Below are 15,804 nucleotides of genomic sequence, written 5' to 3'. Positions count from 1 at the left end.
GGAGGACAGGGGAGCCTCTTAAAGAAGAAGTTACAGGTCTGTGAGAGCCAGAAATCTTGCTTGTTTGTAGGTGACCAAATACTTATTTTACCGAGGAATTTACCAATTAATTCTTTAAAAATCCTACAATGTGATTTTCTGGATTTTTTTTTCTCATTTTGTCTCTCATAGTTGAGGTATACCTATGATGAAAATTACAGGCCTCTCTCATCTTTTTAAGTGGGAGAACTTGCACAATTGGTGGCTGACTAAATACTTTTTTGCCCCACTGTATACATACACATATATATATACTAGGGGTTGAACGACTTCTGATTTTTTGAAGTCGACTTTTATGTGATGAAAGTCGAGTCGAAGTCGACTAGTCGCTGATGACGTCATTAATGAACAAATAAGTCTGGAGCTGTGATAAACACCTTGTGCACAGCTATGGAATATGACACAGTGCTGCCCACATGGCTGTTGCTCCTACAACAGCTTTTTTATCAGTTCTTTTGTCTTTGGGTCATTATATTTCTCACAGATTTCTGCTCATTCTAAATCAGATACAGATAAAGTAGCACAGTAAAAATTACACTAATATGAATGCATTAGTGAGAGCGATTGCGTGTGTGAATTAATTCTACCTGGCAGCGTCTCTACTAGTAGTGAAGCTGTGGAATTTAGTTATTAAGAAATATATGCTTGAACTTTTCAGTTTCTAAGCTATTTTATTGAGAAATCACAGAACAGTTGACAATACATTTCCGCACTGAATGACTCTGTGTGCGTGATGTACGTAACTGACCCGAACCAATAGGTAGACCTACAGAATGTAGGCTAGATATAGGCAGCAGTGATTTATAATCTAATATAATGCACGCAAATTTGTTCTTTACAGAACGGAGCGGGATCTGAGCGGGAATTGGTTTATGGCGAGCGTGAGTGGAATATTAGCGGAGCGCTTGCTTGGGCAGTTAGAGCGACTCAGTGCAGCGCACGTCCATAGAGCGGAAAACGTAGCGGAGTGTCACACCACTCCGCTTCACTCACATGCTCTGGTAGTGAGGCTGTGGAATTTAGTTAAGAAATATATGCTTCAACTTTTCAGTTTCTAAGCTATTTTATTGAGAAATCACAGAACAGTGTTGACAATACATTTCGACGTTGAATGATTCTGTGCCGCGCTACTGTCTGTAGCCTGTGTGTGTGTTACAGTGCAGCAGCGCATTAGATCAGAACAGCGATTAACGCACCTGTGCAATAAGCTGTTTAAAACGTGCATTCTCCCGTTCAATTTCGAGCATCCAGTAATATAATCACACGTCTTGTGGAGCGCTTTCAGAGTATGCATTTATTTGTCATTTGAACTGTTTGGAAACGGAGCGTAAATGTGGAAGTCCTTCAAAGATTTCTTATCCTGTTGCGCCTTCTATACACTCTTAAAAATAAAGGTGCTTCACGATGCCATAGAAGAACCTTTTTGTCTAAATGGTTCCATAAAGAACTATAGCGTCTGGACCAATCAAACACACAATATATATTTTGTTAGCTAGATTTAACAAATACTCTGTAACACCCCTCAGTTAACAAACCATATGAGGACCTATGGACCCTCCCGCCCGAAAGGCGTAACACCCCCGGTCCCTGGTAACCATGGCAACCCTGGCACCAGATACGTTTAAGATCTCATGGAATGTGACCAGGGAAAATGTCCCATAAGCAAGAGGCAAATGCAGAGTAGAAATTGACTTTTCTACTAATTAATTCATAGGAAAACCTTTCTTTGAATGAACAGTGTATCCTTCAGGTCATGGTGTATGTTGTCTTTGATATTTTTTGACTATTTTAGGCATGCTTATGAGGGAACCAATTCCTGTCATCCTTTCACTATATGTAATCCTACCTTGTTTAGTATCTATGAATTCGCCTTCTTATGATCGAAACAAGCGTGTATATTATATGTTGGTACATAGGCAATATATATCGTTCTTAGAATTGACAAGACAGTTGACCCTGAGAGGTCAGCTAAATATCTACAGCGGATCTAAATATTCATAATTAATTATAACTAATTATATAATCATAATTAATTATTCATATTTCCTCATGAGCTGATTCGTTACAGAACCTTTAACACCTGAAGAACCTTTCTGTTTCACAAATTTCTGTTTCTTCAGATTATAAAAAGGTAAGAAAGAGATGGTTCTTTAAAGAACCTTTGACTGAATGGTTCTTTGTGGTACCAAAAATGGTTCTTCTATGGCATATGTGTATATATATATATATATGTATGTGTGTATATATATATATGTATGTGTGTATATGTGTATATGTGTGTGTGTGTCTATATATATATATATATATATATATATATATATATATATATATATAGTCATGTTTGGTGTTATGTTTGCGTATGTAAGCACTTTTTGGGAAAGATAAAGTTCAGAGTAGCCAGATGTTATGTAAATGAGACCACTAAAACAATATATCCAGTATGTTTCATTAAATCAGAATTACAAACGGCAGTTGTAGTAGGCCTAAATAAATGCAAGAGGAACTAATGTGATTTATTCCTCTGTGTTCGGTGGTAATTTCTCTGTTCTGCTTCAGGCAGTGCTGTGAAGAGATCTCTTTATACCAAGTCTGTCTCTCCTTAACTCCAAGAGGCTGGGTATAAATGCGATATGTGTCTACAGCAGAAAAGTCAAATAATTAGATCTTTGTGTGTACTCTGTGAACGGCACAGTTTTTATTCAGTAGGGTTATAAATAGCTTAATTATCACATCATATCTTGTCACAGGGCAAGTGCTGTTCACAAATCTGCTTTTTCAGGCAACATTTGATCCGATAGCCTTTGCTTAAATGCTAAATCCAGTGTGGCCTGATGGAAATTGTCTCTAGGAAAAATCCAAAGAGTTTTTAAGATTTTGTCAATGTCAGTGAGCAGATAGAGGAGAGTACTCTGTATATCCAGCACATCTTGAAAAGTTATTCTTTCTGGCATCTTTGAAGCCATATTCATATAATGCTGTTATAATCCATGAATGTCAAATGTCAGTACTAAAATAAAATGCAGCCAGTCTTTCTACAATACCGGTAATACAAAGTATTCTGAGCTTAGCACCTCAACCCTTGCAAATAAACCAGATTGACTTGTCTGTCTTGGCAGTATATGAATATAAACATTGAATTTGTCACAATTTCAGATCTAGACTTTGCTATTTACATCCAACCTAATAGGCTAGTTTATTGTGTTGATATTGATCAACAAGGTTGACAAAGTAAATGAGAAAACTGCTGGTTGCTGTTATTTCTTTTTTCTTTATTGCTGCCTGTTGACTTTATTACTTGGCAAAAATGTAATAATGATTACTTAACTCAGAAATGCTTAGACTACATTCCATTTGTTTGAATTTGATTTAGTACTTTTAATTTTTTTAGATGCTATAATTTTTGATGTGGTGTGTGCGCTTCGAGTGTGCATGAGCGCACAGTCTCCAGGAGAGCGCACGAGTGCTGAATGGTTAAACACTGGCAAGAATTAAAAAGAAATGCAATTCATAAACTTTAGTGACGATGCAACACTGCCTCGATTGTGCAAGTGATAATTGATCATTCCTATGGCTATGTCAACTGTGCAGTGTGCAGCTCGCTTATAGTGCAGACGCGGTGTGATTTGAAGCCATTTGCACATTTTGAGAGGGAAAGATAGAGTACGCGTTGTTTGTGAAGTTATGTCTCACAGAAAGTTTTCAAATTACTTTATACATTATTTAATGAAGAAATATGAATTGTACCTCACCTTCAGCATTATAATTATTTCACCCGTGCCGGACAGGGACTGAGAAAGTGCCACTGCATGTCATGCCAAACCTCAGCAGGCGCGTTATCATAGAGTCCGCCGATCAAACATCCCAAAGCGATTATCGGCCGATAGTGATTGGTAGCCAATCAATCGGAGCGCCCCTAATAATAACAATAAATTATGCATAATCACATGCAAGTAACCCCAAGACAAATCCTAATCCTAACCCTAACCATATAGTAAGTACATGTAGTTAATTAATATTACTCAATACTTAAATGTATATTTAATATGTATTTAACAATATATAACAATTTAACAATTGTTACATATAAAAATACATTAACATTATTTGTTAATATATTCATATTTGCAATTACTGTGTGTTGTAGTTGCTGTAGAGAAGTTTCTGCTGTTAAGAAATTTTAGTGGTAGCATTATCAACTACTGCAGTTTTGCTTTTGTAACAACCCTAATTACTCATCATCAACACATTGCCAACAGGTTCAAACCTGATCCAATTTAATAGCCAAACAGAAGAAACGCCAGCACCCATGCACACGTCATACCCTTTTGGGCTTCTTGACTTGGCGGATCTGTGTGTGGCATAGCGGATGTAATCAGCGGGTTGGCCCTCTGTTCTCTGGTCTCGGGGGCCTGCTTAGGTTTAATCCAATCCGCTTCTTTTGTCCTCCCTCCCCACTCAAAACCATCTCGGCTCTGCCTTCTTTCTACTGGGCCATCCATAAACCATGCTGGTGAAAATCCCATTGTTGATGTAGTGAAGACAAAGAGCGAGCCGGCTAATGATAACTGACTACAGAGACGACCGAGCCGGGAACAAAAATCAATGGACACGTCATTCAACACGTCTATAAATTCTTAACTAAACTCTATTATGTGGCTGAAATAGCATCTGATGTGGCAATTTCAAATAAAAAAATTAAGTTACTTGGGAGCAGCTAACTAGCTATTAGCGTACTATTATCGTATTGCTTGTCTGAGCCTGTGATTTACGACTTTACACAACCCGAATTGATTTTTCTTGCAGGCGGTGTAACTTTCTTTGTGGCCTTGTATGATTATGAAGCCAGGACATCAGATGACCTCTCCTTCAAGAAAGGCGATAGATTTCAGATCATCAACAACACGTGAGTTCCTCAGCTTTTGCTCGTATGGCCATATCCACCCCGGGGCGACATATTTTGAGTGTATATAAATGTATGTGTAAGATAATCCAGCTACAGGAATTAAATTTGGCAGGATTTATTTATTTAATTTTTTTTTAAATCCATCATTGTATTCCAAGTTCATCGAGGGCGAAATCTGTCTGGGTTAATGCGTTTCCATAATGGGCCATCTGTTCATCCACCAGCCAGGTTTAGCTTTCAGTAAACGCTCACTGTTAAAAAAATGTCCCTCTCTAATGACCCTGATGTTTTAATCATACACCTCAAATTCCTTCACTTCCCTGCATTTTTACTTTGTTGATAACATGGCCTGCAGACGCTTGTTGCTGAATTGTTTTCAGTTTATGGTGAAGGACGTGAACCTGATAACTGGGTTGTCTTTTGCTTGGGCCCACAGAGAGGGAGACTGGTGGGAGGCTCGTTCCATCAACACGGGGCAGAAGGGCTACATTCCCAGCAATTACGTGGCCCCTGCAGACTCCATCCAAGCGGAAGAGTAAGTAACTCCTCTCCTCCTGTGCTTATCCAATCATCTCATCCCTTCACACCGTAATTAAGAGAGCGTGATAGCCGGTCACATGTACGCAAGGAGTGCTGGTGCTGACAAACACGCCAACAAACTCTCTGTTTCAAATACAAACTTTGTTTCTCACTTTCAGTGTTACTCCCTCTCACACATATTACTCGTATTGCTCTTTTCCTCCCTTTTTTCTGTTATACTATTTTGTACATGCATTTACTTTTATTTTTCGCTGTTTCGTTCTGTAAATGTTTTAACCAGTATTAATTTCAGTTTTGACTTGACAAAAATGTCTTATAAATGTAGCCAGTATTTCATCACCATATTCATTCATGAAAGTGTAAAAAAAAAAATATATATATATATATATATATATGTATATGTGTGTGTGTATATATATATATATATATATGTATATGTGTGTGTATATACAGTGGGTACGGAAAGTATTCAGACCCCCTTAAATTTTTCACTCTGTTATATTGCAACTCAAATGAAGGTGTAGAACCATCTCAAGGATTATCAGAAGAAATGGACAGCACCTGAGTTAAATATATGAGTGTCACAGCAAAGGGTCTGAATACTTAGGACCATGTGATATTTCAGTTTTTCTTTTTTAATAAATCTGCAAAAATGTCAACAATTCTGTGTTTTTCTGTCAATATGGGGTGCTGTGTGTACATTAATGAGGAAAAAAAATTAACTTAAATGATTTTAGCAAATGGCTGCAATATAACAAAGAGTGAAAAATTTAAGGGGGTCTGAATACTTTCCGTACCCACTGTATATATATATGTGGAAATATATATATATTTATAATATATATATATATTTAATATATATTGGTTTAAGTTTAGTTAATTTTTGTGAATCAAATTATTCAAATTGTCTGTTTCAGTGAGTCAGTTCTGATTTGTTTGTAAAAGCCTTTGTGTGGTATTTCTTTATACATAATATAATGAAGATGTGTTTATTGGTTCATAGACATTCAAATTGAATGAACATGATTAAATACCATTCTTCACTGTGTTCATTTAGTAAAAAATAATGTGGAAATATGCCTTAAAGGGCTTGTTCACCCAAAAATGAAAATTAGCCCATAAATTACTCACTAAAGTCATCCTAGGTGTATATGACTTTCTTCTTTCAGACGAATCTAGTCGGAGTTATATTAAAAATGGTCTTTGATCTTTCAAGCGGTTTCAAGGCACTTAGCGGGTGTTGCATGCATCAGTCCAAAAGCACTTAATTAAAATGCGCCCATCCATAAAAATAAAAAAAAAGTGTCTAACACGGCTCCGTGGGGTGAACAAAGGCCTTCTGTAGCGAATCGATGCGTTTTTGTAAGAAAAATATCCATATTCAAAATGTAATAATCACTTTAATGTAGCTTGCGCTCACTGTTGTACACTGGAAGCAGTTCCGGGCAGATGACGTATGGAGGTCGGCTTTGCGCATGCGCCGCTCAGAAGTGACACACGTGGAAGCGCAGGGGAGAGATCAAAACAAAACAACAGTCACTAATTAGAAGCACAAAACGAAGATTTGTAAAGGAGAATGTCGCAAGATTTCGATATAAGCCAAGAGGAGACTGGGTTTCCTTTGCTAAAGGCAATTTTTTAATATAACTCCGACTGGATTCGTCTGAAAGAAGAAAGTCATATTCACCTAGGATGACCTGCTTTAGGAAAATATCAAGATGAAAACTAATTTGAAATCCTTCATATACACTTTAAGATACAAGTCTGTTCAAAAGTTTGGAACCGGTTACGTATTTTTTTTTTTTTTTTTAATTTTTGTTTTTTTTGTTTTTTTTAAATCTATCTATTTCTTAATTACAAATTGAACTTTCTTTTCATGAAAAGAATCCTGAAAAAATAACCGTTTCCACAAACATATTAAAGGGGTCATATGACGTTGCTAAAAAGAACATTATGTTGTGTATTTGGTGTAATGCAATGTGTTTATGCAGTTTAAAGTTCAAAAAACACATTATTTTCCACATAATGTACATTATTGTTTCTCCTCTATGCCCCGCCTTTCTGAAACGCGTCGATTTTTACAAAGCTCATCGGTAGTGAGGTGTGCTCTGATTGGCCAGCTATCCAGTGCATTGTGATTGGCTGAATACCTCAAGCGTGTGACGGAAATGTTACGCCCCTTACCATACTGTGATGCCCTCTGTCGCAGCGCGACAAGACAAAAACAATAAAAACCCATTACAAACGAGGCATTTGTTGCATCCAGTGGGGACATAACTACTGATTATAATGCCTTATATACTGTCTTTTTACACGTTGCGTTGCGTATCGCGCTGTGTAAACATAAAACCATGTCTGGAGAAACGACAAACTACAAGTGCTACTCTACACTGCTCAAAACTCACGTTTGAATTGTCAGTGGCAAATTCTTTAAATATAGAAAACATATTTACAGGCTGTGAGTCAGAAGCGCCAGACTGTCAAGTGAAGTCAAGTCACCTTTATTTATATAGCGCTTTTAACAATACAGATTGTGTCAAAGCAACTGAACAGCATTAATTAGGAAAATAGTGTGTCAATAATGCAAAATGACAATAGTAAACACTAATTTTTCAGTTAAAGACAGTTCATCATTGAATTCAGTGATGTCAACATCCAGCTCAGTTTAAATAATATCTTTGCAATCATGTCAACGATATCGCTGGAAATGAAGTGTCCCCAACTAAGCAAGCCAGAGGCGACAGCGGCAAGGAACCAAAACTCCATCGGTGACAGAATGGAGAAAAAACCTTGGGAGAAACCAGGCTCAGGCGGGGGGCCAGTTCTCCTCTGACCAGACGAACCAGCAGAACGGAAAAATCAATATAAGACGTAATAAAACAGACGATGAACAATATTAACAGCAATTGGGACCCGTTTTTTTTTTTTTTTTTTTTTTTAATTTTTGTTTTTTTTGTTTTTTTTAAATCTATCTATTTCTTAATTACAAATTGAACTTTCTTTTCATGAAAAGAATCCTGAAAAAATAACCGTTTCCACAAACATATTAAAGGGGTCATATGACGTTGCTAAAAAGAACATTATGTTGTGTATTTGGTGTAATGCAATGTGTTTATGCAGTTTAAAGTTCAAAAAACACATTATTTTCCACATAATGTACATTATTGTTTCTCCTCTATGCCCCGCCTTTCTGAAACGCGTCGATTTTTACAAAGCTCATCGGTAGTGAGGTGTGCTCTGATTGGCCAGCTATCCAGTGCATTGTGATTGGCTGAATACCTCAAGCGTGTGACGGAAATGTTACGCCCCTTACCATACTGTGATGCCCTCTGTCGCAGCGCGACAAGACAAAAACAATAAAAACCCATTACAAACGAGGCATTTGTTGCATCCAGTGGGGACATAACTACTGATTATAATGCCTTATATACTGTCTTTTTACACGTTGCGTTGCGTATCGCGCTGTGTAAACATAAAACCATGTCTGGAGAAACGACAAACTACAAGTGCTACTCTACACTGCTCAAAACTCACGTTTGAATTGTCAGTGGCAAATTCTTTAAATATAGAAAACATATTTACAGGCTGTGAGTCAGAAGCGCCAGACTGAAAAAGCTTTACCTCCTTTAGTGGACTTTCCTATCCTAGGTACTACCAAAAGTCCAGAATTTTGCGACCTTAGGCAGCGTGATGGATTGTAGCGTGGTAGAAGACTAGTTAGGTACGCAGGAGCTAACCCATTAAGGGCCTTATAGGCAAGTAATAATATTTTGTAACTGATACGGAACTTAATAGGTAGCCAGTGCAGAGACTGTAAAATTGGCGTAATATGATCATATTTTCTTGACCTGGTCCTTGCAAAGTTGGAACTGCCCCACTTTATAGAAACGGACACCGGCATTGTAGGCTACTCTCACAGGGAACAGTTCTCGTCCTCCGCAAAATGCGCAGCACACATCTGAATATTTGGGTTGTACTGTTCTGGAACAGTGTTGTAAATACAACTTAACCATTTTAGTTGTGTCCTCTTTTGGAAGGCCAAAGGAAGTAGTTTCGCTTTCACAACAAAAACACACGGCGGGCTAGAGTGAGGAACGGCCGGCGGGTTAGAGTGAGCGGTGACGGCCGGGCTTGAGAACGACGCGGGCTTGCGGAACCACATGTGACGACCCCGAGCTGGACTCCGCTTCGCCCACGGTGAAAGCCGATCCGGCGATCCACAGCGCGAAGTTGATGTATTTCCTCAGCGACCAGCACGGATCAGCTTTAGGCATGACGAAGAGGATATCATCCTCTTTTGGAAGACCAAACAAAGTAGTTTCGCTTTCACAACGAAGCACAGCATCTTCACGACATGGCGGCGGCGGCAACAATACTACAGCGAGAATCAAAGTTACGCCTTCTTTCTTTGCGTGAACATTTGGACGGCATTATGCAAATCTTCCCACATCGTGACGTAGACATGTGGGGGTGTGTTAGAACGAGCCATTTTAGGTAGGCGTGGTTGACTCTTAACTTTTATAAAGAATATCTCTTTGGATTTGAGACTTTAGTCTTTGCAACTTTATAGATCTTCTTTATGCACCAAGAGCTTGTAACATTTCAAAGAGAAAGGAAAAATTGAAATCGCATCATATGACCCCTTTAAGCTAAACAACTGTTGTCAACATTGATGATGATTAAAAAATATTTATTGAGCAGCAAATCAGCATATTAGAATGATTTCTGAAGGATCATGTGACACTGAAGACTGGAGTAATGACAGCTGAAAATTCAGCTTTTCCATCACTGGAATAAATTATATTTTAAAATACATTAAAATAGAAAACTTTTAAAATAAATATTATATTTGATAATCTAATATTACTAATAATATTATGTAATAATATTTCATAATATGAGCCTACTGCTATTATAACATATTTTTGATCAAATTAATGTAGCGTTAGAGACGTAAACATAATGACCCCGGAATTCTGAACGGCAGCACGTTGTTGTTTTTTTATCCTTTTTTGGGGTTGTTGTTTTTATTCGTTTTTTGGACTTTTGGAAAAGAAACAATTCATTTAGGTCACTAAGCGGGGTTTTTTTTCTTTCAGAGAATAACAATTTTTTGCTGAGTTTTCTTACATTTATATTTATGGCTTCTTCAGGCTGCCTTTTGTGTGTTCCACAAACTCTTATTTAAAATGGCTGGGCAAGTGTTTATTTTCATTTATTTTTATCTCACAGATGGTACTTTGGCAAAATGGGTCGTAAAGATGCTGAGCGACTGCTACTGGTTCCTGGAAACCAGCGGGGCACTTTTTTGGTCCGAGAAAGTGAGACCACTAAAGGTAAGTGAATCGCTGTTCTTCTTAAGAAGTCCGTTTTACAACGCTGGTGCTCAAAAACAAACCAGAGCAGAAATATTTTTCATCCATTCCCTCCTCTCCTCCTGGCAGGGGCTTACTCTCTCTCAATACGGGACTGGGATGAGATGAAGGGAGACAACGTGAAACACTACAAAATCCGAAAGCTTGACAGCGGAGGCTATTACATCACCACAAGAGCTCAGTTTGACACTCTACAGAAACTGGTGAAGCATTACACAGGTTAGCACATTCAGTTCAAACAATATTGTCTCTTGTATCTCCTTTCAGTTCAAATGGACAGAAGCCCTGAATACCAGTCATGTGGAGATGGCAGGGTGGTGATTTGAAGCTTAGGGGTCTCACTGTGACTAGTGCTAACAGATGCCTGACATCTACTGTGAGAACCGTGTCCCTGTCACTCAGACTGTCAGTTAATCTTGGCCTAGTTTCCACAGGAGAACGTCTGAGAGAGCTTTTAACATCATCACCTCTTCGATCTTATGAGACGTTACGTGAGCGTCCTGCCACAGCGCTGTTGTTATAGCTGACGTCAGTCTTCACAAAGAAAAACCATCAGATTCTCCTAATTGTGTTTTTTGTCAAGCCGTCAACCCAATGTTATGGTTAAACTCTCAAAGCAGGATTACTTGACGTAAACTACATGGCTTTTACTTAAACTGGGTTTGGCTTTTTCAGCTGCTACACATTGCTAGCAGGTCCATAAAATCAATCATACAGCCATACAATCTCCTTAGACAAACATTTACAGTAGAACAAGGTGTACCTATTCTGTTCCTGCCTAACAAAGCACCATGTACAAAGAGAGGTCCATATAGAAATGGTTTACCGGGTTAAGTGTGGAAGAGCTTAACTGGCCTCCACAAAGCCCAGCGCTGTTTTTGTTGTTTTAAAAATACACTTGATTTTAAAAACACATTTTGCTCTTAAATTCTGTTGCGCTCCATCTGGTTGTTTCTGAACATAAAAAGCATGTTCTTTTTTGTGAACACTCCTAAGAAAAGCATGTAAATGACTGATAGTCAACTAAAGGATTTTTAAAACATTTAGCTCTTTCTTCCAAAGCTTTGGGGCCAGTAAAAATATAAATAAATAAATATATATGTGTGTGTGTGTGTATATGTTTGTTTGTTTGTTTGAAAAAATATATATCTTATGCTCACCAAGCCTGCATTTATTTGATAAAAAATACAGTAAAACAGCAATATTATGATAATTTGTATATTATTACAATTTAAAATAATTTGAATACATTTTAAAGTGTAATTTGGCAAAGCTGATATTTCAGCAGTCATTACTCCAGTCTTCAGGGTCACATGATCTTTCAGGAATCATATGTTGATTTGGTGCTAAAGAACCATTTATTATTTTTAGCAATATTGAAAACCGTTTTGTATTTTTGTTGATACCATGGTAAGTTTTTTTTCTTTTTTTTCCAGGATTCTTTGGTGAATAGAGAGTTTTAAAAAAACAGCATTTATTTGTGATGGATGTCTTTTGTTACATTAGAAATGTCTTTACTCTCATTTTTGAACAATTTAATGCATTCTTGCTGAATAAAATATGAATTTCTATTTCTAAATTCTAATTAAATGTATAAATCTTACTGAACAGTACTGTAAATCCCAATTTTAACTAGATTTAAATCCCATTGCAAAGTTGATAAAACATCTTGCAAAAATCATGTCTATAATTTTGAAATTAAATGTTTAAATTCCCACTGATTGGTGGATTTAATTGTTTTCTGTGAGGCATTTCATGCAACCTGTCACAGACCCGAGGGCCAGTGAAAGTAACAAATTTGCTGTTCAGATTCATCTTATCTGAAGAATGTCAAGGCTTAATGAAAGGCCATCAGTCCTTGTCTGGCTCTCTCTGTGTGACCCGCTTCGTAAAGATTTTAATCGTTTGGTTGAAAGACAGTGATTAATGTGCTTTATGGTTGGATAAGTGATGAATTAATTACTTTTGCCCTCACCCAGGTCATTTTGTAGCCTTGTTCTTTTATGGTCCCCCTATTGTATGAAATTTGTGAAAATATCACACACCTTGTGTTCATCTGTTCTGTTTACTTTACTTTTCTACTTTTCTCACTCACTATACTATTCATTTTTTAAATGATATTTGTTTGAGTTACAGTTATTAACACAGAACATTATGTACTGATCTAGATGGGATTGAGATTCAGTTGTTTTTATTAACTGAGTGTCTGTTGTCTGCATATGGGTGTTACAGGTGTAATTTACCTGACATCCTCAGGGAAAACTAGTCCCATTCTCGTAGCTTTTATGACCCTAATATTACTCTTGTGTGTGTGTGTGTGTGTGTGTAGAGCATGCAGATGGGCTGTGCTACCGACTGACCACAGTGTGTCCGACGGTGAAGCCCCAGACTCAGGGTCTGGCTAAAGATGCATGGGAAATCCCACGAGAGTCACTGCGTCTAGAGCTCAAGTTGGGTCAGGGCTGCTTCGGAGAGGTCTGGATGGGTAAGACAAATGCAAATACAATGCACTCAAACTCATTCCCCAAAGCACCTGGCACACTTTACCCTACAGCTAACATTTTGCCAAAAATGCTTCAGTTGATCATTTATGGCTGAATTAGAAAATTCACAAATTACTAGATAACAGATTTTACCCCACTTTCCTGTACTGTTAACTTCATTTATATCTGCTGTTTTCGCAAATGCACCACAGTACTTAAGTGTTTACGCACTAGAGAGAGATGTGAAAGTGGGTTATTAAGATGCTTTGTCTTTCATCACTGCTCTTAAAGCTTGTCACGCTGCAAGCTCCAGCATGCCACAGCACAGAAAACAATGTCGGGAATTTCACTTATTGTGTGTTTATGTTTGTTTCAACATGCATAATAGGTTCCACATAACTGATTTGTCATCTGCTGGCAATCTGTGTCAGTGCCGTTTACATTTTTTTTCACAAAACTGTCTGTCCTGGACTGGCAAAGTAACATTCTTGACCTGTTTTGTAAGATTTCTTAAAGGGATAAGTTACCTAAAAATGGTAATATAATAACTAAATATGATAAAATACTCGCCCTCAGGCCATCTAGAATATAGATGTGTTTGTTTCTTCCTCAAAACAGGTCTGGAGAAAATTAGCATTACATCACTTGCTCACCAATGGATCCACTACAGTGAATGGGTGCCGTCAGAATGATAATACAGCTGATAGTGTCACAATAATCACAAAGCTTGTTTATTATAAACGTCATTTTTTCTGAACTCCTTTCTGATATTTTTCAAATACTTAGGCTATTTACTATGGATGTTTATGTTTTACCTTTGTTCACTTGTACATTTTCTGTCAATTTTAAGAATTAACACTTCCGTTCTGCTTTTTCTGAATTAGTACCTGGATTGCAAACAATGTTTTTGGTGTAGCTGGTGGAAATTGTCTGGTTTATGAATTGTGTGAACATTCAGCCCCGTTTCAACAAATGTTTCTGAAGATAAAGCCTGAATCCAGTGGAGGTTTTCAAATTCTCATTTGTGGAAAAACACTATCAATGCTTTCTTTTGCACTCATTTTGTTCTTTCTTTAATTTTTCCCCTAGGTACATGGAATGGCACGACTAAAGTAGCTATAAAGACACTGAAGCCGGGCACCATGTCTCCTGAAGCCTTCCTGCAGGAGGCCCAGATCATGAAGAAACTTCGGCATGACAAGCTGGTGCCCCTGTATGCTGTTGTGTCCGAGGAGCCAATTTACATTGTCACTGAGTACATGGGCAAAGGTAGCTTGCACTCTTGTCTTCCTTATTTCGTCTGTGTATAAACTCCAGACAATGTGTGTGTGTGTGTGATTGATAGATAGATAGATTGATTTTACATATATGTCATCATACAGTGGGTACGGAAAGTATTCAGACCCCCTTAAATTTTTCACTCTTTGTTATATTGCAGCCATTTGCTAAAATCATTTAAGTTAATTTACTTGTTGGGTCTTTCCCAAAAAGACTCATGGCTGTATTAGATCAAAAGTGTGCTTCTACTAAATACTGAGCAAAGGGTCTGAATACTTAGGACCATGTGATATTTCAGTTTTTCTTTTTTAATAAATCTGCAAAAATGTCAACAATTCTGTGTTTTTCTGTCAATATGGGGTGCTGTGTGTACATTAATGAGGAAAAAAAATTAACTTAAATGATTTTAGCAAATGGCTGCAATATAACAGAGTGAAAATTTTAAGGGGGTCTGAATACTTTCCGTACCCACTGTATATTTCAATTGGTGTGGTTCATATAATGATTTTGATCCGCTTTTAAACACTCAATTTAAATTTTGAAAAACTGCTTCATTTTTTGCCTCTGTCTTTTAGGGAGTTTGCTGGATTTCTTGAAGGAGGGTGAGGGCAAGTACCTCAAGCTGCCCCAGCTGGTAGACATGGCTGCCCAGGTGAGAGAAAAAACCGAACATGATCCACTGTTAACCAGCCAGCTCTGTTTTCCTTTTCCACATGCAGTAACACACCCATTAGTTAGCAGAAGCATGTCACAGTGAACCTGGACGAGTGGCATCTCCCAGAGCGGCAGGGTTTCTGTTTCAGCCTCCATCTGGCTGTCATATTTATTTAATATCTGATATGACATCCTGCTGCCTGTGTGTCTCTCCCAGGCACTATGATCCTCATTTCCCGCCTAATGCCTGGAGTACTTAACTGCCACTCCTATGGGGCCACTTCACTTTAATGCGTCTACTCAATTCTGTTCTGTTCGCTTAAAAAGCTTGCTGTTGCTCTCTCATGTTCCTCTTTCCTACTGTGTTTTCTCTCTCTCTCGCCTCCCTGGGCTCCCATCACTGCTGCATTGCTTGGCTGAGGCTTCGGTCTCCCTCTCACATCTCAGCTTGTGAGACGATGCTTATGAAACCCTTTTGGACAGTTTTGCTGTCTGATTGTTTGTTAAATTCCCTTAAGTATTTTCTTCCTGT

The 15,804-nt window shown here is 37.8% G+C and overlaps 1 protein-coding gene across 1 annotated transcript in view; it reads left to right on the top strand.

Moving 5' to 3' along the window:
* The window catches only part of yes1 (YES proto-oncogene 1, Src family tyrosine kinase), a 38,361-nt gene that overhangs the window by 17,431 nt on the left and 5,126 nt on the right, over positions 1 to 15,804 (top strand). Inside the window, exons 3-9 of the mRNA XM_016270702.1 lie at positions 4,843 to 4,942; positions 5,379 to 5,477; positions 10,715 to 10,818; positions 10,927 to 11,076; positions 13,187 to 13,342; positions 14,430 to 14,609; positions 15,194 to 15,270. Of these exons, the coding sequence (XP_016126188.1) occupies positions 4,843 to 4,942; positions 5,379 to 5,477; positions 10,715 to 10,818; positions 10,927 to 11,076; positions 13,187 to 13,342; positions 14,430 to 14,609; positions 15,194 to 15,270 (866 nt within the window). The remainder of the gene's footprint in view (positions 1 to 4,842; positions 4,943 to 5,378; positions 5,478 to 10,714; positions 10,819 to 10,926; positions 11,077 to 13,186; positions 13,343 to 14,429; positions 14,610 to 15,193; positions 15,271 to 15,804) is intronic.

This window comes from Sinocyclocheilus grahami, unplaced genomic scaffold (genome assembly GCF_001515645.1).
Source record: "Sinocyclocheilus grahami isolate Dianchi unplaced genomic scaffold, SAMN03320097.WGS_v1.1 scaffold5.1, whole genome shotgun sequence".
Classification (NCBI taxonomy): domain Eukaryota; kingdom Metazoa; phylum Chordata; class Actinopteri; order Cypriniformes; family Cyprinidae; genus Sinocyclocheilus; species Sinocyclocheilus grahami.
The sequence above is the reverse complement of the archived record's forward strand: the minus strand, read 5'-3'. Positions and strand labels throughout refer to the sequence as shown.